At 40.0% G+C, this 26,882-nt stretch overlaps 1 protein-coding gene across 2 annotated transcripts in view; it reads right to left on the reverse strand.

The window, feature by feature from the left end:
* Positions 1–4,752: 4,752 nt before the first annotated feature.
* tmc2b (transmembrane channel-like 2b) overlaps positions 4,753–26,882 on the reverse strand; it is a 35,738-nt gene continuing 13,608 nt past the window's right edge. For both annotated transcript variants that reach the window (XM_061986194.1, XM_061986195.1), the window contains exons 6-21: positions 26,506–26,596; positions 26,352–26,433; positions 24,311–24,417; positions 24,144–24,240; positions 20,556–20,700; positions 20,324–20,471; positions 19,964–20,158; positions 18,381–18,560; positions 14,219–14,377; positions 13,994–14,122; positions 9,215–9,282; positions 8,860–9,099; positions 8,655–8,780; positions 5,277–5,355; positions 5,058–5,187; positions 4,753–4,976 (exon numbers count right to left, since the gene is read on the reverse strand). In XM_061986194.1, the coding sequence (XP_061842178.1) occupies positions 4,753–4,976; positions 5,058–5,187; positions 5,277–5,355; positions 8,655–8,780; positions 8,860–9,099; positions 9,215–9,282; positions 13,994–14,122; positions 14,219–14,377; positions 18,381–18,560; positions 19,964–20,158; positions 20,324–20,471; positions 20,556–20,700; positions 24,144–24,240; positions 24,311–24,417; positions 26,352–26,433; positions 26,506–26,596 (2,200 nt within the window). The remainder of the gene's footprint in view (positions 4,977–5,057; positions 5,188–5,276; positions 5,356–8,654; positions 8,781–8,859; positions 9,100–9,214; positions 9,283–13,993; positions 14,123–14,218; positions 14,378–18,380; positions 18,561–19,963; positions 20,159–20,323; positions 20,472–20,555; positions 20,701–24,143; positions 24,241–24,310; positions 24,418–26,351; positions 26,434–26,505; positions 26,597–26,882) is intronic.

The following is a 26,882-nucleotide window of genomic DNA, read 5'->3' on the forward strand; positions in this document are numbered from 1 at the left end:
TCTGCGACCTTGCTTGCGGTCCTGCAGGTGTACGAAGCACATTATCTTCCTTTACAATGAGTGAAGCTGCACAAAACCTTGTGTGTGCAATTGTAAATAATTTAGGTTTTAAGTTTTGTGTTTCTTGTAGAATCTATATAAAGTAATACACATTAGCCTATTGTTAAAATAATGAAAAAAACATCATTAAATATATTTGTTTTATTGTATTGTTACATTAATAGCTGTTGTATTATTATAGGATGGCTTGTTAAACATTTCATAGGATTTTCAGAGGGAGGAAAAACCAAGACATTTAATATAAAATGTAAAATGAATAAATACATAAAAAGAAAAAGAAAAAAAATTGTTAAAAGCCATCGTCCCGGGGAGCATTTCATTTCGTCCCGTGCATTTTTTTTAAATAATAATAATAACAATGAATACTTTCTAAGTCTTTGTTAGCCGTTTGTGAAGTTTTGTGCTTGTGCGTAACGTTCGCTCGCATCCTGTGCATCTCCTGGGGGCTAAGCCCCCCCTGTCCTTAAAAGCTAGTGACGCCCCTGGTCAACACTGTTTACACCAAGGGTCTGGAACCTTTACTTCCATAAGAGCCATTTTTCCACCTCTTCCACTAAAGAAAAACAGACCTGAGTTGCACAGCATAACACAGCTTCTAAACTTTTAAAATGTTTCTATATATTTGTTTTATTTTACAGACTCTCTATTTTCTTATGAGATTGTCTTTTTGGCATGTCATCATGGCTTAGTAACTAGCTTACCAGACGTTGTAGACTCAGGAAGCTGACACAGTGTCAAAATTTGGATTTCAGAAGTAGGGGCAGGGTTTGAAAAGATTTGATGCATGTTTTAGAGTAATATGAATAGGAAATAATTTGTTAAATAGCTTAGTTTTTTAACAATATAACAAAATAAAAATAACAAAATAAAATTGTTTTAGTTTTTTTAAGATTGCATAAGGATTTAGTTTGTTTTCCTTGTATGTCCTGGCTGGGAATCGAACATGTGCGCTAAAAAAAAAAATACTAATACCTAAGCCATTACGCCAGTAGGAAACATAAGCACTTCAGCTGAAATTTGCGTTTTATTTACCAAGTCTTAGTCGCCAACATAACTACCGTATTTTTCGGAGTATAAGTCGCACCTGCCGAAATTGCATAATAAAAAAGGAAAAAAACATATATAAGTCGCACTGGAGCCCGGCCAAACTATGAAAAAAACTGCGACTTATAGTCCGAAAAATACGGTACCTTTGAGTGAAGCACTAGACTCCTCTTGTGTGGATTTTTTATTTGTCGTACTTGTGGGTTATTCATATCGCCATGTGGAGGCCAATTCACTCTTATCCCGCATCTGACAGCTGATAGGTCAGCTGCTGTATGTTGTCGATCAATGAGCTTGTGGCCGGTCTAAAGGGACAAGCTTCAGCCTGAGCAGCCAATTTCCGCCTGGCACGAGTGTTTGACTTGCCCTCGTTCAATAGCGTGTCATTATTTGTGGACGTTTAAAAGTACAACATGTCAAACCCCACACCCTACAATAATTGTGATTTGCCTACTATTAACAAATATTTCCAAATTAAATCAATGCAGCACCCTCTCTGGATATTTGTGGATAACGAGGATATTTTTCCACGAAAAAATTTAACTCAGACAAAAGAAATGTAAAAAAAAATCAACTGCAGAGGATGATGGTTCTTAGTAGGGAAGGGCCCCTTTCACATTTGAACCGATACGGTACTAATGCTTGGTGCCTGGGAATCAATACCGGAATTTAATGGTATCATGTGTTAAGAAATGTTAATTTGCTTGATAATAAATAATTTTTTTGGAGCATTTAACCGTGAGCTGATAATGATAAAGGTGCTGTCCAGCGTTTTTATCAGGGGTAGGGAACCTATGGCTCTCCAGCCAGATGTGGCTCTTTTGATGACTGCGTCTGGCTCTCAGATCAATCTTAGCTGACATTGCTTAACACGATAAGTAATGAATAATTCCGCTGGTAATCACAGAGTTAAAAATAACTTTCAAAATATAAAACATTCTCATGCATTTTAATCCATCCGTCCGTTTTCTACCCCACCTGTTCGAGAAGTCGCATTAATGGTAAGAAGTATTTTACTTATTGTTGAACGGGACAAGCGGTAGAAAATGGATGGATGGATGGTTAGCTTCAGAATAACAATGTTATTCTGAGACTTATTATACTCTAAAAATGTCGATCTTACTTAAAAATGCACGCATTTAGTTGTATTCAGTGTTAAAAAATATGATATGGCTCTCACGGAAATACATGTTAAAATATTTGGCTTTCATGGCTCTCTCGGCCAAAAAGGTTCCCGACCCCTGGGTTATATCTTGCTTTTCTTGTACTTCTGAGTCTCATTTGCAAGTGTTATATAGTAGACTTTGCATGCAGTTGCAATTCCAAAATGTTAGACAGCGGTAGTGTATAGGCTACTGTGTGTTGCCTAGCTAGGAAGTATTCTTTTGAATGTAGTTTTTTTGTTGCACCCTAAAGTGTTTATACTGTAAGTATGGTATTTATTACACAACAGCTGTTTGATTGAAACGTGCATCTTAGTTGTAGTTTTTATTACCAAATTTGGAGGTGTTGAAATCGCCATGTAAAATCGCTAATGCTAATCAGAAGCATGTCTATGGCAAACTCAATGCAAACTAGCATTGAGCTAGAAAAGTGGAGACTTGATTTGTTGGCATTGAAAATTATAACATTAACTAGAGGCAGAACAACTGAGTCCGCTCTGTGTGATGCATTAATGCTTGTTTGGCTGCCAAGGGTTTGAGCCAGTTGAGTCTGTGACCGGACTTGACGTCAAATGCAACAAATGTATCAAAGTATGGCACCAATTAAGTTTCCATGAATCGATACCCGTAGTACTGAGGGAATTTAGTTGGTGCCTATCAAAGTATAAATGTTGTACCCATCCATAGTTCTCTGAAGGTTATTCCATTTAATATCAATGAAGTATTTCCTTATTTATCCATTCATCCATCCATTTTCCACCCATTGTCCCTCTCGGGGTTTATTTGTATTAAAAACAACATATTTATATTTTGCTGTGTCAAAATGTAACGTACAAACCCCGTTTCCATATGAGTTGGGAAATTGTGTTAGATGTAAATATAAATGGAATACAATGATTTGCAAATCATTTTCAACCCATATTCAGTTGAATATGCTACAAAGACAGCATATTTGATGTTCAAACTGATAAATATTTTTTTTTTTGCAAATAATCATGGACTTTAGAATTTGATGCCAGCAACACGTGACAAAGAAGTTGGGAAAGGTGGCAATAAATACTGATAAAGTTGAGGAATGCTCATCAAACACTTATTTGGAACATCCCACAGGTGTGCAGGCTAATTGGGAACAGGTGGGTGCCATGATTGGGTATAAGAACAGCTTCCCAAAAAATGCTCAGTCTTTCACAAGAAAGGATGGGGCGAGGTACACTCCTTTGTCCACAACTGCGTGAGCAAATAGTCAAACAGTTTAAGAACAACGTTTGCAATAGCAAGACATTTAGGGATTTCAACATCTACGGTCCATAATATCATCAAAAGGTTCAGGCAAAGCGAAAGCCATTTATCAACAACATCCAGAAACGCCGCCGGCTTCTCTGGGCCCGAGATCATCTAAGATGGACTCATGCAAAGTGGAAAAGTGTTCTGTGGTCTGACGAGTCCACATTTAAAATTGTTTTTGGAAATATTCGACATCGTGTCATTACACATCTGTGAAGGCACCATTAATGCTGAAAGGTACATACAGGTTTTGGAACAACATATGCTGCCATCTAAGCGCCGTCTTTTTCATGGACGCCCCTGCTCATTTCAGCAAGACAATGCCAAGCCACATTCAGCACGTGTTACAACAGCGTGGCTTCGTAAAAAAAGAGTGCGGGTACTTTCCTGGCCTGCCTGCAGTCCAGACCTGTCTCCCATCGAAAATGTGTGGCGGATTATGAAGCGTAAAATACGACAGCGGAGACCCCGGACTGTTGAACGACTGAAGCTCTACATAAAACAAGAATGGGAAAGAATTCCACTTTAAAGCTTCAACAATTAGTTTCCTCAGTTCCCAATCGTTTATTGAGTGTTGTTAAAAGAAAAGGTGATGTAACACAGTGGTGAACATGCCCTTTCCCAACTACTTTGGCACGTGTTGCAGCCATGAAATTCTAAGTTAATTATTATTTGCAAAAAAAAAATAAAGTTTATGAGTTTGAACATCAAATATGTTGTCTTTGTAGTGCATTCAATTGAATGTGGGTTGAAAAGGATTTGCAAATCATTGTATTCCGTTTATATTTACATCTAACACAATTTCCCAACTCATATGGAAACGGGGTTTGTATGTTGACTGGTGCAGCTGTGCAAGAGTATATTGGTAAATGTCCCTTTCCGTCGCTTTAGGAGCTGCACTAGACAATGAGCTGTCATGTTGGGCTTTTATCATGCTGGCTAACACTCTTGACTCTCAAGCTATGCTAGCTAACAAATCCCAGCTCACTTACTTACACCCTGAACTGCCAGACAACCAAAAGGTCCACACAAACAAACAATCATTCATGGTCACATTCAAACCTATGGACGAGACAGACGAACATACTGTACATGTCTTTAGACTGTGGAAGGACACCAGAGGACAAACAGTACTAAGTCCACACAGAAAGAGCCGAAAGTAGATTAAAACCCAGAAGGTCTGTCAGTGGACTTTGTAGTCCTATTGTCTTGGAGACCTGCCTCGGCCTCTTCCCCTACCAGTTCCCGGTTGAGGCCCCCTGGCATTTCCAGGAGGTCTCCCTCTTGGTGCAGGGGCCCGGGTCACTGGCCCTCTGGGATTGGAAGCAGCCAATGAAACCTCTTTTTGAAGATTAACCCCTTTCCCATTGGCTGCTGCACCTGGCTTAATTTTTGGAGACTTGGTGCTCTTTTCAATGACAACATCTGAAAATACGGGGAGAAAAGCTTGGGTAAAAGAATGTACTTAAAAAATGGTTGACTTTATGTGCATGGGTGCGTGTATACCAGGTGGGGGTGGTCCTTCCTCAGTTGGAGGTGGTATCAAAGATTTGTCTGGCAGCAGGTCTTCCAAGTCTTTCATGACTTGATTCGTGCTATCCTTGTTGTTCCTTCGATTCTTTTCCTCATCTCGAGCCTTGAGGGATGACCCGATTGTTGTAAATGATTTGTGAGTCAGCTGGATATGAAACAATGTAAATATTTTAAGACAATGCTGATACTCGCCATTTGCATCTTCTTTTTGAGGTCTGTATTTGCTTGTTGGTACCCCTTTGATACGGCATTCAGATAATAGATAGCCAGCCTGTTGTATAGAGTGAAGTGTTTACAGTGAAATTCAATGAATAATTGTATCAATTAGTTGGATGTGTACAACAGGCTTGTGCAAAATTCTGAACTGAATTTAGAATGTCTCCTTAATTCTACAAACCCTGTTTCCATATGAGTTGGGAAATTGTGTTAGATGTAAATATAAACGGAATACAATGATTTGCAAATCCTTTTGAACCCATATTCAGTTGAATATGCTACAAAGACAACATATTTGATGTTCAAACTGATAAAAAAAATTTTTTTTTGCAAATAATCATTAATTTTAGAATTTGATGCCAGCAACACGTGACAAAGTAGTTGGGAAAGGTGGCAATAGATACTGATAAAGTTGAGGAATGCTCATCAAAAACTTATTTGGAACATCCCACAGGTGAACAGGCAAATTGGAAACAGGTGGGTGCCATGATTGTGTATAAAAGTAGATTCCATGAAATGCTCAGTCATTCACAAACAAGGATGGGGCGAGGGTCACCACTTTGTCAACAAATGCGTGAGCAAATTGTTGAACAGTTTAAGAAAAACCTTTCTCAACCAGCTATTGCAAGGAATTTAGGGATTTCACCATCTACGGTCCATAATATCATCAAAGGGTTCAGAGAATCTGGATAAAACACTGCACGTAAGCAGCTAAGCCCGTGATCTTCGATCCCTCAGGCTGTACTGCATCAACAAGCGACATCAGTGTGTAAAGGATATCACCACATGGGCTCAGGAACACTTCAGATACCCACTGTCAGTAACTACAGTTGGTCGCTACATCTGTAAGTGCAAGTTAAAACTCTCCTATGCAATGCGAAAACGGTTTATCAACAACACCCAGAAACGCCGTCGGCTTTGCTGGGCCTGAGCTCATCTAAGATGGACTGATGCAAAATGGAAAAGTGTTCTGTGGTCTGATGAGTCCACATTTCAAATTGTTTTTGGAAACTGTGGACGTCGTGTCCTCCGGACCAAAGAGGAAAAGAACCATCCGGATTGTTATAGGTACAAAGTTGAAAAGTCAGCATGTGTGATGGTATGGGGGTGTATTAGTGCCCAAGACATGGGTAACTTACACATCTGTGAAGGCGCCATTATGCTGAAAGGTACATACAGGTTTTGGAACAACATATGTTGCCATCCAAGCAACGTTACCATGGACGCCCCTGCTTATTTCAGCAAGACAATGCCAAGCCACGTGTTACATCAACGTGGCTTCATAGTAAAAGAGTGTGGGTACTAGACTGGAATGCCTGTAGTCCAGACCTGTCTCCCATTGAAAATGTGTGGCGCATTATGAAGCCTAAAATAACACAACGGAGATTGAACAATTTAAGCTGTACATCAAGCACGAATGGGAAAGAATTCCACCTGAGAAGCTTAAAAAATGTGTCTCCTCAGTTCCCAAACGTTTACTGAGTGTTGTTAAAAGGAAAGGCCATGTAACACAGTGGTGAACATCTCCCACAGCGAGCCAAATTTATCTGTGGGTACAAATGAAGAAATCTAATCAAATCGAATCTAATCTGATCCAAAAACATGTCACTGATGTAGATAATAAACATTATGGGACCTAATACTGACCCCTGTGGAACACCACAGGTAATGTATGAATATTGTGATTTGTGTTGACCTAATTGTGCAAACTGTACAACTAGGCTTTTTAGTCAATATAGAGCCAACCCTTCTGACACCATGGCTTTCCATTTTCTTCATCAATATCTCATGATTAATGGTGTCAAAAGTTTTTTTTTTTTAAATAAACCAACCAACTGCTTATTTTTTATTAACGGTTGTGGTTGTTAACTCCTCTACAAGCCCCATTAATGCCACAGATGTAGATCCTCCTGCTTGAAAGCCATATTGACTGTTTTTAATTGATAATTAAGAATAAAAGCATGCAAATATCTAAAATATATATCCCTCTATTTTAAATACTTGGATTTCTGTGTTTTATTTAAGTGTTAGTGAAGTATTTTTAGTTTTTAAGCTAAAATATTTGTTAAACTGACAATTTATTCTAGGGATGTCCGATAATATTGGGCTGCCGATATTATCGGCCGATAAATGCTTTAAAATGTAATATCGGAAATTATCGGTATCGGTTTCATAATTATCGGTTTCTAAAAGTAAAATGTATGACGTTTTAAAACGCCGCTGTGTACACGGACGTAGGGAGAGGTACAGAGTGCCAATAAACCTTAAAGGATTTTCCTTTGTGTGCGTGCCGTCCGAGTCACATAATATCTACCGGCTGTTCTCATCATGAATCAGCCATACAGGTCACACTGAGGGTGGCCGTATAAACAACTTTAACACTGTTACAAATATGCGCCACACTGTGAACCCACAACAAACATGAATGACAAACGCATTTCGGGAGAACATCCGCACCGTAACACAACATAAACACAACAGAACAAATACCCAGAATCCCTTGCAGTACTAACTCTTCCGGGACGCTACAATACATACCCCAACCCACCTCAACCTCCTCATAGTCTCTCTCAGGGAGAGCATGTCCCAAATTCCAAGCTGCTGTTTGGATGGATAGATAGATAGATAGTACTTTATTGATTCCTTCAGGAGAGTTCCCTCAGGAAAATTAAAATTCCAGCAGCAGTGTACAGAATTGAGATCGAATTTAAAAAGTAAAAAGTAAATAATGGGGGTATAAATGGAAACAAAATAGAAAAATATTACAATAAGAATAAAAATAAAAAGCAACAATGAGAATAAAAGTATAACAGTAAAATAAGAATACAACAAGAGAAACTAGGCAGTAGTGACCATGTTATGAAAAGGTATTGCACTGTTATTGTTTTGAGGCATATCAAAAAGTAATTCACTTTGTGACTTCAATAATAAATATGTCGGTGCCATGTTGGCATTTTTTTCCATAACTTGAGCTGATTTATTTTGGAAAACCTTGTTACATTGTTTAATGCATCCCGCGGGGCATCACAACAAAATTAGGCATAATAATGTGTTAATTCCACGACTGTATACTGTATATCGGTTGATATCGGTATCGGTAATTAAGAGTTGGACAATATCGGAAATCGGTAAAAAAGCCATTATCGGACATCTCTAATTTATTCTTGTTACTAAGCTCGCTATAAGCAATTTATCTCAATTGCATATAGTTTATTTACACTTCCTGTATATCCAATTATTTTTTTAAATCCTGTGGGGTGAAGCCAATTCATTTCAAATGTTTTTAATTATTTGAATTGAAATTTTAAATTCTTAACTTTGCATAAGCCTGGTGTACAGTTCATTTATACCTACACCATAAGAAGAACAGCAGGCATAATGAGTCCGGGGTTGGTGGCATGAGTGAATATGTTCCCAATGAAAGCGGGAAGATCTTGTTCTATAGTCTCCATGACAACATCATACATCTTCTCTTGGCCACTGCAGGTCAAATAAGATGCGTGTAGTTATGAATTTTGGATTGGTCAATTTTCCATTACTCCCTCCATCCATCACTGACCTGAAAGGCCCACAGTCAAAAGATGGAGACAAGGTCATTATAGTGTAGACCACAGGCAACAGGCTGAGGAAGAGCACAAGCAGCAGCAGACCCATGTAGAAGTTATTGGAGCGTGAGGCCTTGAAGACTCGCTCATGAGGAACATTACAGGCCATCACAGCCCAGCACTGGTAGTACATCGAACTCAGGAGACGCAAAACGTTCAGACCCACCAACCCTGGAGCATAAAAAGCCCCCATCCTGAAAGGAAAAAAATGGCAACATATGACAAAGGAAATGCACAATAAAATGCATATTATGTAAATGTATATTAAAATAGTTGATGATGTTGTGGTATACAAAGTACCAAATGTACCATATCATCCCTTGATTGAAGATTAGGCCCAGCACATTTCCACTGATGTCAAACTCTCCATATGAAGGCTGAAGACACACACACACACACACACAATTCAATTAACATTAAAACATTCACACACAAAAAAACACGCAACTGTTTGCTTCCAAGTTGATTATGTTTCTCTCTCTTCCTGTAATTAAGTTTGGAGAGCAGTGCTATGTTTCACTAACTGCTGGGGATCATCTGTCCTGACACTGCATTGGAAGGTATCAGGTGAACCTGACGCAATGTGCTCACACAAACGTCAATAGTACTCACTCTACACTAATTATATAGACATAGGGCCTCATCTACCAAGATCCGAAAAACAAGTCCGAAACAGCGTGCACAAATTATACAATTGTATGTGTTATTAGTGGCTGGGTTGCCACTAATAATACAATATTTGCACTAGATAACAAACGCAAAAGTGGTGCAGACCGCCCTATTTAAATAACGATGTACATGTATACCGGCAGGCAGTGTGGTGGAAGAGGGGTTAGTGCATCTGCCTCACAATACGAAGGTCCTGAGTAGTTTGGCGTTCAATCCCGGGCTCATGATCTTTCTGTGTGGAGTTTGCATGTTCTCCCCGTGACTGCGTGGGTTCCCTCCGGGTACTCCGGCTTCCTCCCACCTCCAAAGACATGCACCTGGGGATAGGTTGATTGGCAACACTAAATTGGCCCTAGTGTGTGAATGTGAGTGCGAATGTTGTCTGTCTATCTGTGTTGGCCCTGCGATGAGGTGGCAACTTGTCCAGGGTGTACCCTGCCTTCCGCCCGATTGTAGCTGAGATAGGCTCCAGCGCCCCCCGCGACCCCGAAGGGGATAAGCGGTAGAAAATGGATGGATGGATGGATGTATACCGGCTGTCACCAGGAAGACACTCATTTCCCTCCACATTTATTGCATAATGTGTTCTAACTTGTAGCGTTTTTCGTCATGTTGTTGGCATGCAGCACACCAAATATACTAAATACCACCTTTTCTGGGCTATATTGAAGTGCAATCCAAACAACTGACCCTATTTTTAGCACGCTGAAGGTGCACTCTGAGAAGAACTGCAGTGTTGTGATGGTGCGTCTGGATCAGTGGTTCTTAACCTGGGTTCGATGGAACCCTAGGGGTTCGGTGAGTCGGGCTCAGGGGTTCGGTGGAGGTCAAAACACACCCGACTCATCGTGTAAATAAAAACTTCTCCCTATCGGCGTATTACGGATACGGCAACAGCAGAAGTCAGACTGATTTGCAGGTGTGTAATTTGTTGTGAGTTTATGCACTGTGTTGGTTTTGTTCTTTGAACAAGGTGATGTTCATGCACGGTTAATTTTGTGCACCAGTAAAAAAAAACATGGTAACACTTTAGTATGGGGAACATATTCACCATTAATTAGTTGCTTATTAACATGCATATTAGTAACATATTGGCTCTTAACTAGTCATTATTAAGTACTTATTAATGCCTTATTTGGCATGGCCTTATTATAACCCTAACCCTCTAACCCTAACCCTAACCAAATAACTCTAAATTAAGTCTTTGTTACTTAGAATATGTTACCCATACTAAAGTGTTACCAAAAACATATAACTTTGTCTTGAATTTGAAAAAAAAATGTATTTATTTTTTTCACTAAAGAAGAGTTCGGTGAATGCGCATATGAAACTGGTGGGGTTCGGTACCTCCAACAGGGTTAAGAACCACTGGTCTGGATCATTCCAGACTAGGGTTGTACGGTATACCGGTATTACTGTAGTATAGTATCCCGATACTAATGAATCATATTCGGTACTATACCGCCTATGAAAAGTACCTGTCCCTGGACACATGAGGACTTTGAATATGACCAATGTATGATCCTGCAACTACTTGGTATCGGATCGATACCCAAATTTGTGGTATCATCCACAACTTATGTAAAGTATCAAACAACAGAATAATAAGTGATTATTACATTTTAACAGAAGTGTAGATAGAACATGTTAAAAGAGAAAGTAAGCAGATATTAACAGTAAATGAACAAGTAGATTAATAATTCATTTTCTACCACTTGTCCCTAATAATTTTGACAAAATAATAAAATGATAAATGACACAATATGTTACTGCATATGTCAGCAGCTAAATTGAGAGCCTTTGTTTGCTTACTTACTAATAAAAGACAAGTCGTCTTGTATTGTCACTATTTTATTTAAGGACAAACTTGCAAAACACCGTAAGATTTTTTGTTAAAATAAAGCCAATAATGCAATTGTTTGTGGTGCCCTTTATTTTAAAAAAGTACCGAAAAGTACCGAAAAATATTGAAATAATTTTGGTACCGGTGCTACCAAAATATTGGTATCGGGACAACACTATTCCAGACATAGAAAATGTGTATTGCAAGTCAATTTTGCATATGGGATATAGATTATAATGGTGTATTTCTATATCTAACATAAACATAAACATAAACAGAATGGTTACATGCAGTTATTCAAGTGCCACTGTCTCTGACATCACAAAATAACTACCTGAGGTTCTGTCTAAACACCAAGGGATCTAACAGCTGATTGTGCACATGGTTGCTGTGGACTTCAGAAACCAACAGTCTGAAATGTTGAGGGAATACTGAAATAAACTATTTGAGAATGTTGATAAAGTGGACATATCAACACTGATCACTGGACTTCTCCCAAACAGCAATAAGAGGATAAACAAATGCAAACGTCTGCTTCAGCTGAATACATGGCTGTCCATAGTCTGTGAGTCCAAAGGACTGCATTTTATTGACAACTTCAATCTCTTCTGGCAAAGAGAGGATCAGTTTCAAGGGAAAGGCCCACACCTGAACAGAGGTGAAGTAAGACAACTGACAGATAACCTCCTCCACGCTATGAGGCATCAGAATAGGCCTGGAACATGACCATATTAGTCCAGTGCTTAGGTCACTACACTGGCTTCCTGATGCTCAGAGAATAGACTTTAAAAGTCTTTTCATGGTCTGGTGCCAAAGTACCTCTCTGATATGCTAGAACCATATGAACCATCTCAGCTTCTGAGAACCTCATAGAGGGGTCTCCTGCTGGTGCCTAGAGTCAGGACTAAACATGCCGAAGCTGCGTTTTCGTTTTATGCTCCAACAATCTGGAATAGTCTTCCTAAAGATGTGAGACAAGCCTCAACATTGGCAAGTCCAGACTGAAAACACTTTTATGTTATTGTGCATATGACAACTAAAAGTATTTTATCTACACTTTATGCTTTTAATTGAATTGATGATTTTATTTTTAATTTCTTGTAATTTTCTGTCAAGTACTTTGAATTTCCTTGTGTACGAATTGTGCTCCATAAATAAACTTGCCTTGCCTATTTCAATCAATCAATCAATCAATCAATCAATCAATCAATCAATTCCTTTATTGTCATTGTCATAATAACACTTAAGTCATAAATGTCAACAAGATTTTGTTTGGGCTTCATCCAGCGGCATAGAAACTGCATTGAAGTGCAGGTTGACTATAGTTTACAGTTTAGCATTGTTAGGAAGATGGCGAATAGAGGGACGTGGGGGTGGGAACAGTCGGATGTCTGATGGGTGTTTCGTTGATGTTGCAGCAATGCAATGTCCAGAGCACAATTATTGAGGTGGTGAAGAGTGAGGTAATAAGATGGTCCGGGGCAGCAAAGGGGCAGGCTGTTCATTTAGCAGTCTCACAGCCTGGGGATACAGACTGAGACATTCTGGTGGTCCTGGCGCGAATCGATCTATACCTCCTTCCAGAGGGTAGCAGGTTGAAGAGGCCATGTGCTGGGTGGTATCTGTCCTTCAGGATGTTGTGTACTCGCTTTAGGCAGCGAGTTGTGTACATGGCACTCATCTCTGGGAGTATCGTCCTTGTAATTTTCCCCGCCACTTTAACCACTCGCTGGAGGGCCTGTTGGTTCGCTTTAGTGCAGCTAGCAAACCACACTAAAAAGCCGTAAGTGAGGACACTGCTGATGGCACAGTTGTAAAAGTTGACCATTGATTTCTGCGGAATGTTTGCGCATTTTAGTTTCCTCAAAAAAAAAAGACGTTGTTGGGCCTTTCCGACTGTAGAAGCAGTGTTAATGTCCCAGCATAGATCTTCTGTTATGTTCACCCCTAAGAATTTGAAATGCTTGACCCTTTCTACGAGATTGTTATTAATTAAAAGTGGAGGGTGTTTGTTCTGCCCTTTCCTGCGGAAGTCTACAATTAGTTATTTGGTTTTGTTAGTGTTAAGAACCAAGTTATTGTTAGCACACCATGAAGCCAGCTGTTGGACCTCTGCATTGTATGCTGTCTCATCATTGTTCCTGATGAGCCAAGTACTGTGGTGTCGTCGGCATATTTGACAGTGAGATTGGATGTTGAAGAAGCTATGCAGTCATGTGTGAAGAGGGTGAAGAGCACAGGGCTTAGCACACAACCCTGTGGGACACCGGTGTTGATGGTGAACGTGCTATTTGCATCTCCTCCCAGTATTGTGGGCATTCTGATTGTTAGCTTATATCTGCCTGCACACTAAAAATGCTAAATTGGTTGTGCTCTCTATTTTTCTCATTTAAAGAACAGAATTCTCCACTTTGCGTGCGCTACCAAGTTTGCATGTGATTTAGTACACGCAAACATTTCGTAGATCAGACCCATAACGGTGTATGTTATATCCTTTTTAAGTGTAAGTGATTGTGTACAAAATACACACAACTGAATAATAACTGGCAGTTAAAGGTGGCACTAAAAGCACTTACAAATCCAGCCTCCAGGTCCCAGCACCAGCAGTAGTTAAGAAAGCGGACCAAGACAGCACGCACAAAGTCGCCAATCAAAATGGTCAAGTAGGTGACTTGAATGTCCGACACGATCAGCTTCACAAATTCCTGCAAAGAAAAATAGTAACCTGTACATAACTTTTAAACACAAGTGCGTAGGTGTGAGTCATTACCACTACTACGAGGACAACTATTATTACTGACTATGCCAACTGCAGTCTCCCAGCAGGGTCCTCTAATGACATCTGCTGGATGGACATTTGGTGGAGGCACATCTGTGGTGTTGAAGTGGGCACTGTAGTTAGTGTGGTGCGCTTGTAGCGCCCACTCAGTGGCATTCTTGATGGACTTCTCACTCTCCAACTAAAGAATGAAAAGGGAAATTCCACACACAGAACACAGGACACGCATGAACAATCAGAATGTGAGGGCTGCACAATTGTGGCATAAAATATAATAATAATACATTAGTTTTTATCAATATTGAAATTACAATTATTAATCAATATTATTTATCTGGAGGGGTGTGTTAAATATTAGTATTAACCTTACACATTTTTATCATTAAATTATGTCTTTAGCTCTATTTATCAATGTGTTATGTTTTTGGGTTGCCTGTGCGTCATCAATTGGACACCCGCACTTGACCTTATTACATACTTGCCAACCTTGAGACCTCCGATTTCGGGAGGTGGGGGGTGGGGGGCGTGGTCGGGGTGGGGGCGTGGTTGGGGGCAGGGCTAAGAGGAGAGGAGTGTATTTACAGCTAGAATTCACCAAGTCAAGTATTTTTTATATATATATATATATATATATATATATATATATATATATATATATATATATATATACACACACACATATATATTCATCCATCCATCCATTTTCTACCGCTTATTCCCTTTGGGGTCGCGGGGGGCGCTGGAGCCTATCTCAGCTACAATCGGGCGGAAGGCGGGGTACACCCTGGACAAGTCGCCACCTCATCGCAGGGCCAACACAGATAGATATATATATATATATATATATATATATATATATATATATATATATATATATATATATATATATATATATATATGTAAATAAAAGAAATACTTGAATTTCAGTGTTCATTTATTTACACATATACACACACATAACACTCATCTACTCATTGTTGAGTTAAGGGTTGAATTGTCCATCCTTGTTCAATTCTCTGTCACTATTTTTCTAACCATGCTGAACACCCTTTCGCAGGTACCCAGAAAGGTTTCGAGTACCACCAAAAAAACTGAATCTCTGAAGACAGTATAAAAATCTGTGTTAAAGGTGTACAAATACTGTTTGTATAATAAGCATGTTATTTTTTACAAATGAGGGTTAAGAGTTCAGTACTAAAAAAAAAAGAAAAGAATGTGGCTTAAGTACAGTTTTTTAATTGAGCTGCTGCATTTTTTGGTGGGTTGTTTATTTATTTTGAGTAACTTCTATACATTTCTAAAAGGGGAGGAATGTAATAGTGATCTATGTTTGTCTTTTGCCATGTCCTGGTGAATGTTGGCTGTAGCGTACTGGGGTTACTTTTTGGTTGGCCAACGATTTACGTGGTGTTGCGCACCAGACATCACTCAGGTCCGCATGGAACTGGAGGGGGCGTGGCTTCCAGCTCCGCCTGAATTTCGGGAGATTTTCGGGAGAAAATTTGTCCCGGGAGGTTTTCGGGAGAGGCGCTGAATTTCGGGAGTCTCCCGGAAAATCCGGGAGGGTTGGCAAGTATGCCTTATTATACATTTGATTATTTGTAGTGTGAAACATGTGTAATAATTGACAAAATACAAAATTAAAGCGTTATTTAGTGTAACCGTGAAATAATGTTTTCTTATGCTCAATTACATTTCCACATTGTACGCATACGCAGATGTACGGAGTGCACCAATTCTAATGGGGACTACAATTTACCAGTGTTGTTGCGCGAGTTGACGGAAAAATGTCTCCAAATTTTATTTCGCACGATGACTTGTTAGCATACTTGCCAAACCTCCCGAATTTCAGTGCCCTTACCGAAAATCTCCCGGGGCAACCATTCTCCCGAATTTCTCCTGATTTCCACCCGGACAACAATATTGGGGGGTGCCTTAAAGGCACTGCCTTTAGCGTCCTCTACAACCTGTCGTCACGTCCGCTTTTCCTCCATACAAACAGCGTGCCGGCCCAGTCACATAATATATGCGGCTTGTACACACACACACACACAAGTGAATGCAAGGCATACTTGATCAACAACCATACAGGTCACACTGAGAGTGGCCGTATAAACAACTTTAACACTGTTACAAATATGCGCCACACTGTGAACCCACACCAAACAAGAATGACAAACACATTTCGAGAGAACATCCTCACCGTAACACAACATAAACACAACAGAACAAATACCCAGAACCCCTTGCAGCACTAACTCTTCCAGGACGCTACAATATACACCCCCCCCCCCCCCCCCCCAACCTTCTCATGCTCTCAAATTCCAAGCTGCTGTTTTGAGGCATGTTAAAAAAATAATGCACTTTGTGACTTCAATAATAAATGAGCATTGTGGGATTATGACATGAACGGATGGAAAGGGGGAGGGAGAGAAATGGAGAAGGCAGATCCCCCTCGGTTCTGTGTTGGGTTCTAAGAGGAGGGGACAGCAGGTGATTGTTGTTGGAAGGCAGATTTCTAACAGGAATTTGAGGGGTGAGGAGGTCAGAGAGGTAGAAGGGGGCCATGTTGTGGAGGGTTTTATGAGTCAGGAGAAGGATTTAGAACTGGATGCTCTGCGAGATGGGTTGCCAGTAAAGTTCTTGCAGGACAGGTTTGATGTGGTCACAGCAAGTGAGGAGGCGTGCAGCCGAGTTTTGGAGAAGTTGAAGTTTATGGAAAACCATAAACCATAAAGGATGCTGTTGCAGTAATCCAGTCTAGAGGTGATGAATGCATGAATGAGTGTTTGTTTGTTTATTGGTCGACAAGGATAGGATGGGTCGGAGGCGGGCAATCTTTCTGAGGTGGAGGTAGGCTGTTTTAGTGATGTGTTTGACATGACCTTCAAATGGAAAGTTATTCTCCTAGATGAGGCCAAGTTTCAAGACAAGGACAGAATTGGTGATATATTTTGGACCAATAATAAGGAGATCTGTTTTGCTGTAGTTTAGAAAGTTATCGATCATCCAGATGTGTATGTCAGTGAGGCAGTCGGTGGGTGGCAGGGGTGATGGACCGGGTTGAAATGTAGATCTGAATGTTGTCAGCATAGCAATGTTAGGCCATGTTGACGTATTATTTGTCCAAGTGGAAGTATATACAGGTTACTTTGTAGATGAGGAAGAACACATATACTGTACAACTATGTACGTAGTAGAGATGCGCGGTTTTCGGACACAACCGCGGAGTCCGCGGATTATCCGCGGGTCGGGCGGTTGAAATAAAAAAAAAAATAGATTTTATCCGCGGGTCGGGTCGGGCAGTTGAAATTTAAAAAAATTAGATTTTAAATAGATTCAGGCGGGTGGCAGTTAAACCAATTCGGAAATATATATACATAGTTAAATGTTGTTACCCACATACAAAAAACGAGCAGGCACCTGCAGCACGCCACAACAGAAGAAGAAGAAAAAAAAGAGGTGGCAACGCCGGCAGCAAACGTGGTACGCGACAAACTAAAAAAGGGAATACTAAAGACCAGGGGAAAAAAAGGCCAGAAAAGTTCAGCGTGGACTCGTTTTTATGAGGTTGTAAATCAGGATGATAGTAATGCTGGCTATGTGATTTGCAAGAGCTGCGACGCTGTTTATGTCTACGACAGTCACAAAACCGGGACATCTAACATGGTGCATCACATTTGTGCAAAACCCCGAATCTCCACAAACACCCTGAGCATGAGCAGTTTTGTCCGCCGTGATCCCAGAAGAGTGCCACAGGATGTTAAAACAAGATAGAACGCAGCTGCCTGCAGCAGTTTGAGTGGCGCGAGCGCGCTTGGAGGTGCGCTCAGCGCGGCTCCCAGATGATTGCGCACTGGTGTGCGTCTGGGCCGTGACAGCGTGGCACGCATTGAATGTCTCTGCTACATTGGATCAGTCTCCTTTCTTTAACAGGCAAAAGCTTTATAACCTCACTAATGCCTTGCATCATCTATATTAGATATATAACAACGGGCGGGTGGCGGATGGCGGGCGGGTGCGGTTTTGATTAAATGTTAGTTCGGGTGGATGGCGGATGGTTGACGACTTTTGTGATGCGGTTGCGGATGAAATAATTGCCTATCCGCGCATCTCTAGTACGTAGATATAATCCATAGCAAAACCAAACTGTCAGTATTCCTATTTTCTGCAATGTGTCTTACCTTTGCATTGACCTCATCAAAAAGGGCAAAAAGGAAGGTGTAAAGGTTTCCTAGGAAGAGGGCAAAGATGCGTCCCAGTTGCCACTTGAGAGCGATACGAGGATGATAGTCTTCTAGCTCGGCGATGGTTTCGAAAAGAGGCGGACACACCAGCCCCAGAAGAGACATGACAAACTCCACCTTATTGATGATTTGATAGAGGGAGATTACTAATGTCAATCAAACAACCCCTTCCCCTTTGAAAAACACAATTGGCCTGATCTATTAAAGGTATGCGTATAATAAAACTTGATAGCGCACACAAAGATGATCTATTGAGCTTGTGCACTGTGGATGGTGTCTCTTAACCCTTGTGTGGTGTTCGGGTTTGTGGGACACGTTGTCGATTTTTATTAAATGAAAAATGATACAATTAATTAATTTTTCAAACTGAGACTCACTGGCTTTGGCTCATTTTCTGTGAAGAACATATATCAGAATACATATTTAATGAACACACACCATACACACCCCCTACACATTTCTATTACATATAAGATGTCCGGGTCCACTTGACCCGGGGATAATAGAAGTGTGGAAATTGATGTTCTGTGTAACACACACACACACACTCACAATCACACACACACACGCACAGAGCAGGCCTAGACAGGAGGAGGACAGAGTGTAGGTACGCAGAACATCAGAGGGTCAAATGTGCGAGAAAATGAGAGCAGACAGTGTTGACAAACAATGTTGCAACTGGTCCATCAGACCCACAAACACTGGCTGAGTAACAACAATATGAACATTGCATGGAGATTTCTCTGCCAGTTACTGCATCCCACAGGGATTCTTCTTTTGAGTTTCTGCACCTGCGGTTCCCACACAAGGTTGCAACATTGTTTGTCAACACTGTCTTCTCTCATTTTCTCGCACATTTGACCCTCTGATGTTCTGTGTACCTACACTCTGTCCTCCTCCTGTCTAGACTTGCTCGGTGTGTGTGTGTGTGTGTGTGTGTGTGTGTGTGTGTGTGTGTGTGTGTGTGTGTGTGTGTGTGTGTGTGTGTGTGTGTGTGTGGTACATAGAACATCAGTTTCCACACTTCTATTAGCCCCGGGTCCAGTGGACCCGGACATCTTATATGTAATAGAAATGTGTAGGGGGGTGTATGGTGTATGTTCATTAAATATGTATTCTGATATATGTTCTTCACAGAAAATGAGCCAGTATTGTATGTTAAAATACTGAACAGATGTTTATTGGGATAAGGTAAACATCTGTTCAGTATTTTAACATAAAAGTGTTTGATTGTGAGGCATTAAAAGCCACAAAATGCAACGGGTCCATCAGACCCACAAACACTGGCTGAGTAACAACAATATGAACATTACACAAGGGTTAAATAAGCAAAATAGAGAACACAGTCCATTTAGCGTGTTTATCTCCATGAATATGCAGAATGTATGATGATTATGAGGACGCCCACTATAATGTGAGGAGAAAATGCAAAAATATGTTGTGTTATTTATCAAGACTGAAATTGTTCTGCAGCCGCAGATCTTAGTAGATCAGGCCCAAAGTGTTCCGTCTCAACCTACCTCATTCTTTTCAAACCAGGAGAGTTTAGCACTATCCATATCGGCAAACTCCTGTGAGCGCTTGACAACAAAGTAAATGAGGTAGCCGCTGCCTCCAAGGCTGCACAAGATGAGAACATTGGCCAAAACCCTGAGGAAGCGACGCAAGTGGATGTTCTCATCCTTCTGGTTCTCCTGTTCATCTACAATGGATTCCTGCGTGATAAATACCATCTTATACCTCATTGTCCTTTATTGCAAACCGGAATACATTTTTATGAATCATTATGAAATATATGCACAGCAAGTCTATTGATGTTTGATGATTACAAAAGAAAACTGATGCTTTTTAGCAATATATCACTCTCAATTTGCCCTCACCTTGAAGCTGGTGGTAATGGAGGCATACTTATTGTCTGCTGTCTCTGGGTTTCCAATCAGGTAGTCCCAGCTCGTAAACATCTTCCAGCTGAAGGTAAATTCACCCTCATCGCCACCGTCGCCTCCTTCGTTTGAGTTACGGGCCATCCTAAAAAAAAAAAAAGGCAACAGGTCAGTAAAAACCATACGTTTCTATCTCAATGACACACCTCTATAGGAGTATGTTGCCTACGTTCTAATGACAACCATCAAGCTGTAGCCGAAGATGCCGACGCCCACCAGCAGGTATGACAGAGGAAGTCTGAACTGCAGCACGCCGATTGTTCGATCATTGTTGTAGAATCCGTAGAATAAAAAGGAGTATTTGCAGTATCCCTCTTGGTCACATTTAAAGGAAAATGAAACAAAACAAATGGAGTGAGTTCAAGTGCACTAAATGTGTTGGCACGTCAGAGCCTTTACCTACAGGGAGTTTGTCTACTATTTATACACTGTAAAATAAGTCCTATTTTTATGGTTAATTTACTCTAAATTTCTACTGTAATTTTTCTATTTTTTTAAATAGTTTATAAAACTGTAGAATTGAAGACATTATCTGTAAAGAAACAATCCGCCTGTTATTTTAAGTAATATGCCAGTAATGACAAAGTATGTATATTTCTATTTTTTTTACAGAAAAATACCAAATTAATTATACATAGCATTTTCTGTTTTCTTAAATTACTTTCAAATTCATGTAAAATTACAGTAATTATCTTTCATTAAATATGCAGCTTGTTATATAAAAGTCTATGTCCATACTAACAATCTAACACAGGGGTGTCAAACTCAAATACAGAGTGGGCCATAATTTAAAACTGAACAAAGCCGTGGACCAAGGTGGAACAAATTAACCTTTAACGTACTCTACGAGCTATCGTCACGTCCGCTTTTCGTCCATTCTAACATCGTTCAGACACAGTCACAAGATATGTGCGGCTTCTGTACGCACACACGAGCAAATGCAACGCATACTTCACCAACAGCAATACAGGTTACACTGAGGGTGCCAGTATGAAACAACTTTAACACTGTTAGAAATATACGCCACACTGTGAATCCACACCAAACAAGAATGACAAACACATTTCGGGAGAACATCCGCACCGCAACACAACATAAACACAACAGAACAAATACCCAGAATCCTTTGCAGCACTAACTCTTCCGGGACGCTACAAAATACACCCCCACTACCACCAAACCCCCCCCCCCCCCCTCCACACACACACACACACACACACACACACACACACCTTGTAGCGGTTTGGTGTGGCTTCACAGTGTGGCGTATATTTCTAACAGTGTTAAAGTTTTTTATTCGGCTACCCTCAGTGTAGCCTGTATCGCTGTTGATGAAGTATGCGTTGCAAATTTGGCCCGCAGGCCAGAGTTTGACACCTATACTGTAGAATAACGGTATTTTTTCTGCAGAACTGTTGGCATTGTTACTTTATTAAAGGTGGTTGATCTTAACAATTCAGAAAAAATCTGTAAAATAATGGTATTTTTCTGTGGAACTGCCAGCATTGTTACTTCATTAAAGGTGTTTGATCGTAATAATTTGGAAAAACTCTGTAGAATAAAGGTATTTTTCTGCAGAACTGTTTGCATCGTCACTTTATTAAAGGTGGTTGATTTTAATAATTTAGTAAAAATCTGTAAAATTACGATATTTTTCCGCAAAACGTTTCATGAAAATTTCTGTAAATATAATGTTTTTGATCATTATTTGGTTTACAATGTTTTACTTTAATTTTATGGTTTTCGTTTGGCAGCCATAGCTGCCAGTAGATGACCGTTTTTTTACAGATTTTTTTTTTTTTTACAGTGTAGTTATAACAACAAGGGTTGTCAAAATAAACGCTTTAATGCGGATTTATACCTCATCATTATTAATCTGATTTCTTTTTTAAAGAGTTGACAGGCTGTGGAATCAAACAATCGATACCGATCATGCATGAGTGAAATCGGCTGATACCTGTAACATGTATTAACTGTAATTTTTTTTATTTTATGTAGGGTGGGTGCTATTCGCAGTTAAACAATGCCAACACAATATATAAACTAGATTTCAACAATTGTTTGATCAAAGCATCGTCAATAGTACACAATAACAGAAAAAAAGCAAAAACTGTTACATATTACTAATTTAAATTCTTTGTTTTATGTCCTCAAAGTCCTCCTGTGACCAGGGCCTTACTTCCAGAGTGTGTAAACATAACAAAAAAGTAGAAGAAAAAAAAAAGATTTCGGCAAATTAAAAATATGAACTTAATCACCCTTGTATCATTCATAAATAATTGATACTACTCTTGGTATCAACACTACTCTGTTTTGTAGACTTCGCGACTCTTATTAATCTACTTGTTAATTTCCTGTTAATAGTATCTTACTTTCTGCTCCAACGCGGTTCTAGCTGCACTTCTTAAGTGTTTTCTAAGCATTTATTTGTTGTGTTGTTTCAAGTTAGTTTAGCGGCTAGTTTAGCTGTTAGCTTGCCTGCTCCTGCATGCTCTTCCTCTGTGTGTAACATGTTTAGCCTCGTCCTACAGTCTTCTAGTAATAATAATACTTAAGAACTGCAGTTTATTTGCTGCAATTAAGGATTATTGACTTAGGGGAGCGGCTCCACACGGTGTATGGAAATAAACAGTTAGCTGCTAGCCGCCTCGCTTATTATGAACAAGTGGTAGAAAATGAATTATTAATCTACTTGTTCATTTACTGTTAATATCTGCTTACTTTCTCTTTTAACATGTTCTATCTACACTTCTGTTAAAATGTGATAATCACTTATTCTTCTGTTGTTTGATACTTTATATTAGTTTTGAATGATACCACAAATTTGGGTATCAATCCGATACCAAGTAGTTACAGGATCATACATTGGTCATATTCAAAGTCCTCGTGTGTCCAGGGACTTATTTCCTGAGTTTATAAACATAATATAATTTTTTTTTTAAACCGAAAGAAGATTTTGTGATGCTAAAAAATATTGATGTAACCATAGTAGTATCGACTAGATACGCTCCTGTACTTGGTATCATTACAGTGGATGTTAGGCTTAGATCCACCAATGGCGTTTGTTTATGTTGTAGCTGCAGGGAATTCAGGGAATTTGTTCTGTAGTATTTATGTTGTGTTGCAGTACTTTTAGAGGCGGTATAGTACCGAATATGATCCATTAGTATCGCGGTACTATACTAATACCGGTATACCGTACAACCCCAGTGTGTATACAGTAAGTACCTTTTGAGCACAGTAAACAATACAACGATAATAAAAAAATAAAAAAATAAAAATAACTGAGATTTATATAGCGCTTTTCTAAGTACCCAAAGTCGCTTTACATGTAGAACCCATCATTCATTCACACCTGGTGGTGGTAAGCTACTTTCATAGCCACAGCTGCCCTGGGGTAGACTGACGGAAGCGTGGCTGCAATTTGCGCCAACGGCCCCTCCGACCACCACCTTCATCATTCAATTCACCGGTGTGAGTGGCACCGGGGGCAAAGGGTGAAGTGTCCCGCCCAAGGACACAACGGCAGCGATTTTTGGATGGTAAGAGGCGGGGAGCGAACCTGCAACCCTCAGGTTTCTGGCACGGTTGCTCTACCCACTACGCCATGCCGCCCCTAATAAGGATAAGCGTGATATTTTTGGTGACGACAACGGGATATGAAATGTTCATATTGTTACATCCTGACATGCATAACAAAATAAAAAGTATCGTTGATATAGAAGTGAGCAGTTCAATACGACGGGGCTCCTCTCACCAAAATCAAAGAGCACTGAGTAGTCCATTGCTGTCGCCTGCTCCTTCCGTGGTACAGTTTTCCTGGGAATGGACCCATAGGGAAGACCCATGAGAATCTGATAGACAAGATGCAGTGGTCAATTGATAGCATCCGACTATCCAAGATGAGAGTTGAAATGGTAGTACCTCAGGCAGGACCACTAAACCAAACATGAATCCAAATAGCACCAGGTTCAGTCCATACATCCACCTCAAAAATATAAAGTAGGATGCCACAGAAGATCCAAAGTGACCTACAAGCAGACAACTGGACTCAGCAATGGATTTGTATAATACAGTGGTACCTCAACTTAAGAGTGTTTTTAGATAAGGTCTGTCTCTCAAATAATTGTTAGGCTTTAAGTTGCAAGTGAATATTTTTGTTACAAGCTCTCCTGCCATTAGTTAGTGTAGCAAAACGTTACACTGAAGATCCGCCTAAATCATCTGGTCTTGCGTGCTCGCATTAGCTGATGCTTATAATGCTGACAGTGCTGAGAAGAAGAAATAGATGACATCCGTTGAATGTGTGTTGCCAAATTGACGGAACAATTTGCTAGTTTGCACCACACTGAAGCAGAATGAGTCTAACGCCAGCCAAGGATGTAAAATAATATCTAAACGGCAGGCATTTATTCATGAAAATATGGAAAAGCTGCTGATGGTGTCAGCTGCAAGAAGATACTGAAGTACGTCCTCCAAGGAAAATATTTTTACATTACTTAATATGTTTTTATACAATATTTATCATCTGAAAGTTTTTCTTTTTACAAAGCATGTTGCATGTTAAATTGTGCTGGTTTTTTTTGTTTTTTTTTACTTTGGGGGGGCTGGGGGGGATACCAGTGGCGTGCGGTGAGGTTGATGGCTGGTGAGGCACTGACTTCATCACAGTCAGATTTACAAACATATGAACCCTAAAGAGTATCTTATTCACCATTTGATTGGCAGCAGTTAACGGTTTATGTTTAAAAGCTCATACCAGCATTCTTCCCTGCTTGGCACTCAGCATCAAGGCTTGGAATTGGGGGTTAAATCACCAAAAATGATTCACGTGCGCGGCGCCGCTGCTGCCCACTGCTCCCCTCACCTCCCAGGGGGTGATCAAGGGGATGGGTCAAATGCAGAGGACAAATTTTACCACACCTAGTGTGTGTGTGACAATCATTGGTGCTTTAACTTAACTTTAACTTTACACATACAAACTGTAGCACACAAAAAAGCACATTTAATTAAAAAAAACGTCATTATGGTCTTACCTTTACTTATAAATGAAGTCCATGTGCTGCTCCTTTTGAACAAAAGCATCGATAACTTGTTTATAGAAGTCTTCCTTATCTTTCTTCAGTTTTAAAAGTCTCTCTGTCTCGATGGAGATCTTCCTTTAAGTATTACCTCCTGCTTCGATTGAAAGTCCAGTTTAGAAATCTGTTTTATTTTAGATATGTAATCCTCCATGTTAATAGTCCAGGCAAGAGGAAAAAATAAACGATCGCTGCTAGCTGTTGCTGCTTGTTGTCACTTCTTCTGCAGCCGAGTAGTCGCAAGAATGATCTCTGGGATCACTAGCGCCCTCTACCACCAGGAGGCGGGATTACTGCGAGCCTCACACAGTGCGTCTTCGCAGCCGTTTTATGATTGCTCAGCACAAGAAATACGTTACACACATACAGTTGTTGACAAAATACACTGTATATTATATACCTCAGCTAACTAAACTATGGAAATGTATAATATAGTTCATATAGTAATACGGTCTCACTGCACAGCAGGCCAGCAGTTAGCCGAGTCATTGCACAATCCATGGTGAGGCTCAACTGGCTGCTGACTCACCGCAAGTCTCTTCTCAGTATTTGAACGGCAAATGTGAAAATTCAGCGATTTTGAATAAAAATTATCTAAAACTGGTGGAGTTAAATGGAAAATAACTTTATAGTAAATCACTGGATACATATAACAATTTAATTTTTTTTTTTCTTTCTACATTTTTTTTCTTACCATGATGGCACGTGAGGCCCCGCCTCACCTGCCTCCCCTGACTGCACGTCACTGGGGGATGCGCACCAATGAAATTGATTTCAATTCATTGGAGATAAAAGTGTCTTGAGTTAAGACCTCTGTCAGAGAACCAAACAAGCTCGTAAGTTGAGGTACTACTGTACTTCGAGTATTTGGTCGGGATACCAACTTTCTACATCCTTTATCTTCCTCTCCCAGGGTATAAGGGCCGTTTTGAAGTTCTCAAAGTCACGTTTGAACTTGATGAATTTCTAGGAGGAAATGTTGAAAACGTAAATATGGGAAATTGTCGTGTTGCCACCGTGAAAATGTAATTTGACTACCTTGGCCATCATGACTTTGAACGCGTATAGCTTCCTGCCTCTTCCTTTGCCAAGAGCTCCTTCAAACTTTTCAACAAACCCCTGCGCCTCCCTGTCGGACAAAGTCAAAGTCAGTCGCTGCCGTTAAAATATTAAAGAGACGAACATGTGTGCATGCCAACATGGAACCAAGCAGCCAATTAATTAGTGTTAATAGCAGGAAGTGGAATGAGATACTGATGGATGATTGGATGATGCAACAAGGTCCGAAAGCCACAACAAGTCAAGTCAGCTCATATCTATCTGCATCCTGTCTGAGAAACATACACTATATATATATATATATATATATATATATATATATATATATATTAGGGGTGTGGGAAAAAATTGATTCG

The sequence above is a fragment of the Nerophis lumbriciformis genome, linkage group LG12 (assembly GCF_033978685.3).
Source record: "Nerophis lumbriciformis linkage group LG12, RoL_Nlum_v2.1, whole genome shotgun sequence".
In the NCBI taxonomy this organism is placed as follows: Eukaryota; Metazoa; Chordata; class Actinopteri; order Syngnathiformes; family Syngnathidae; genus Nerophis; species Nerophis lumbriciformis.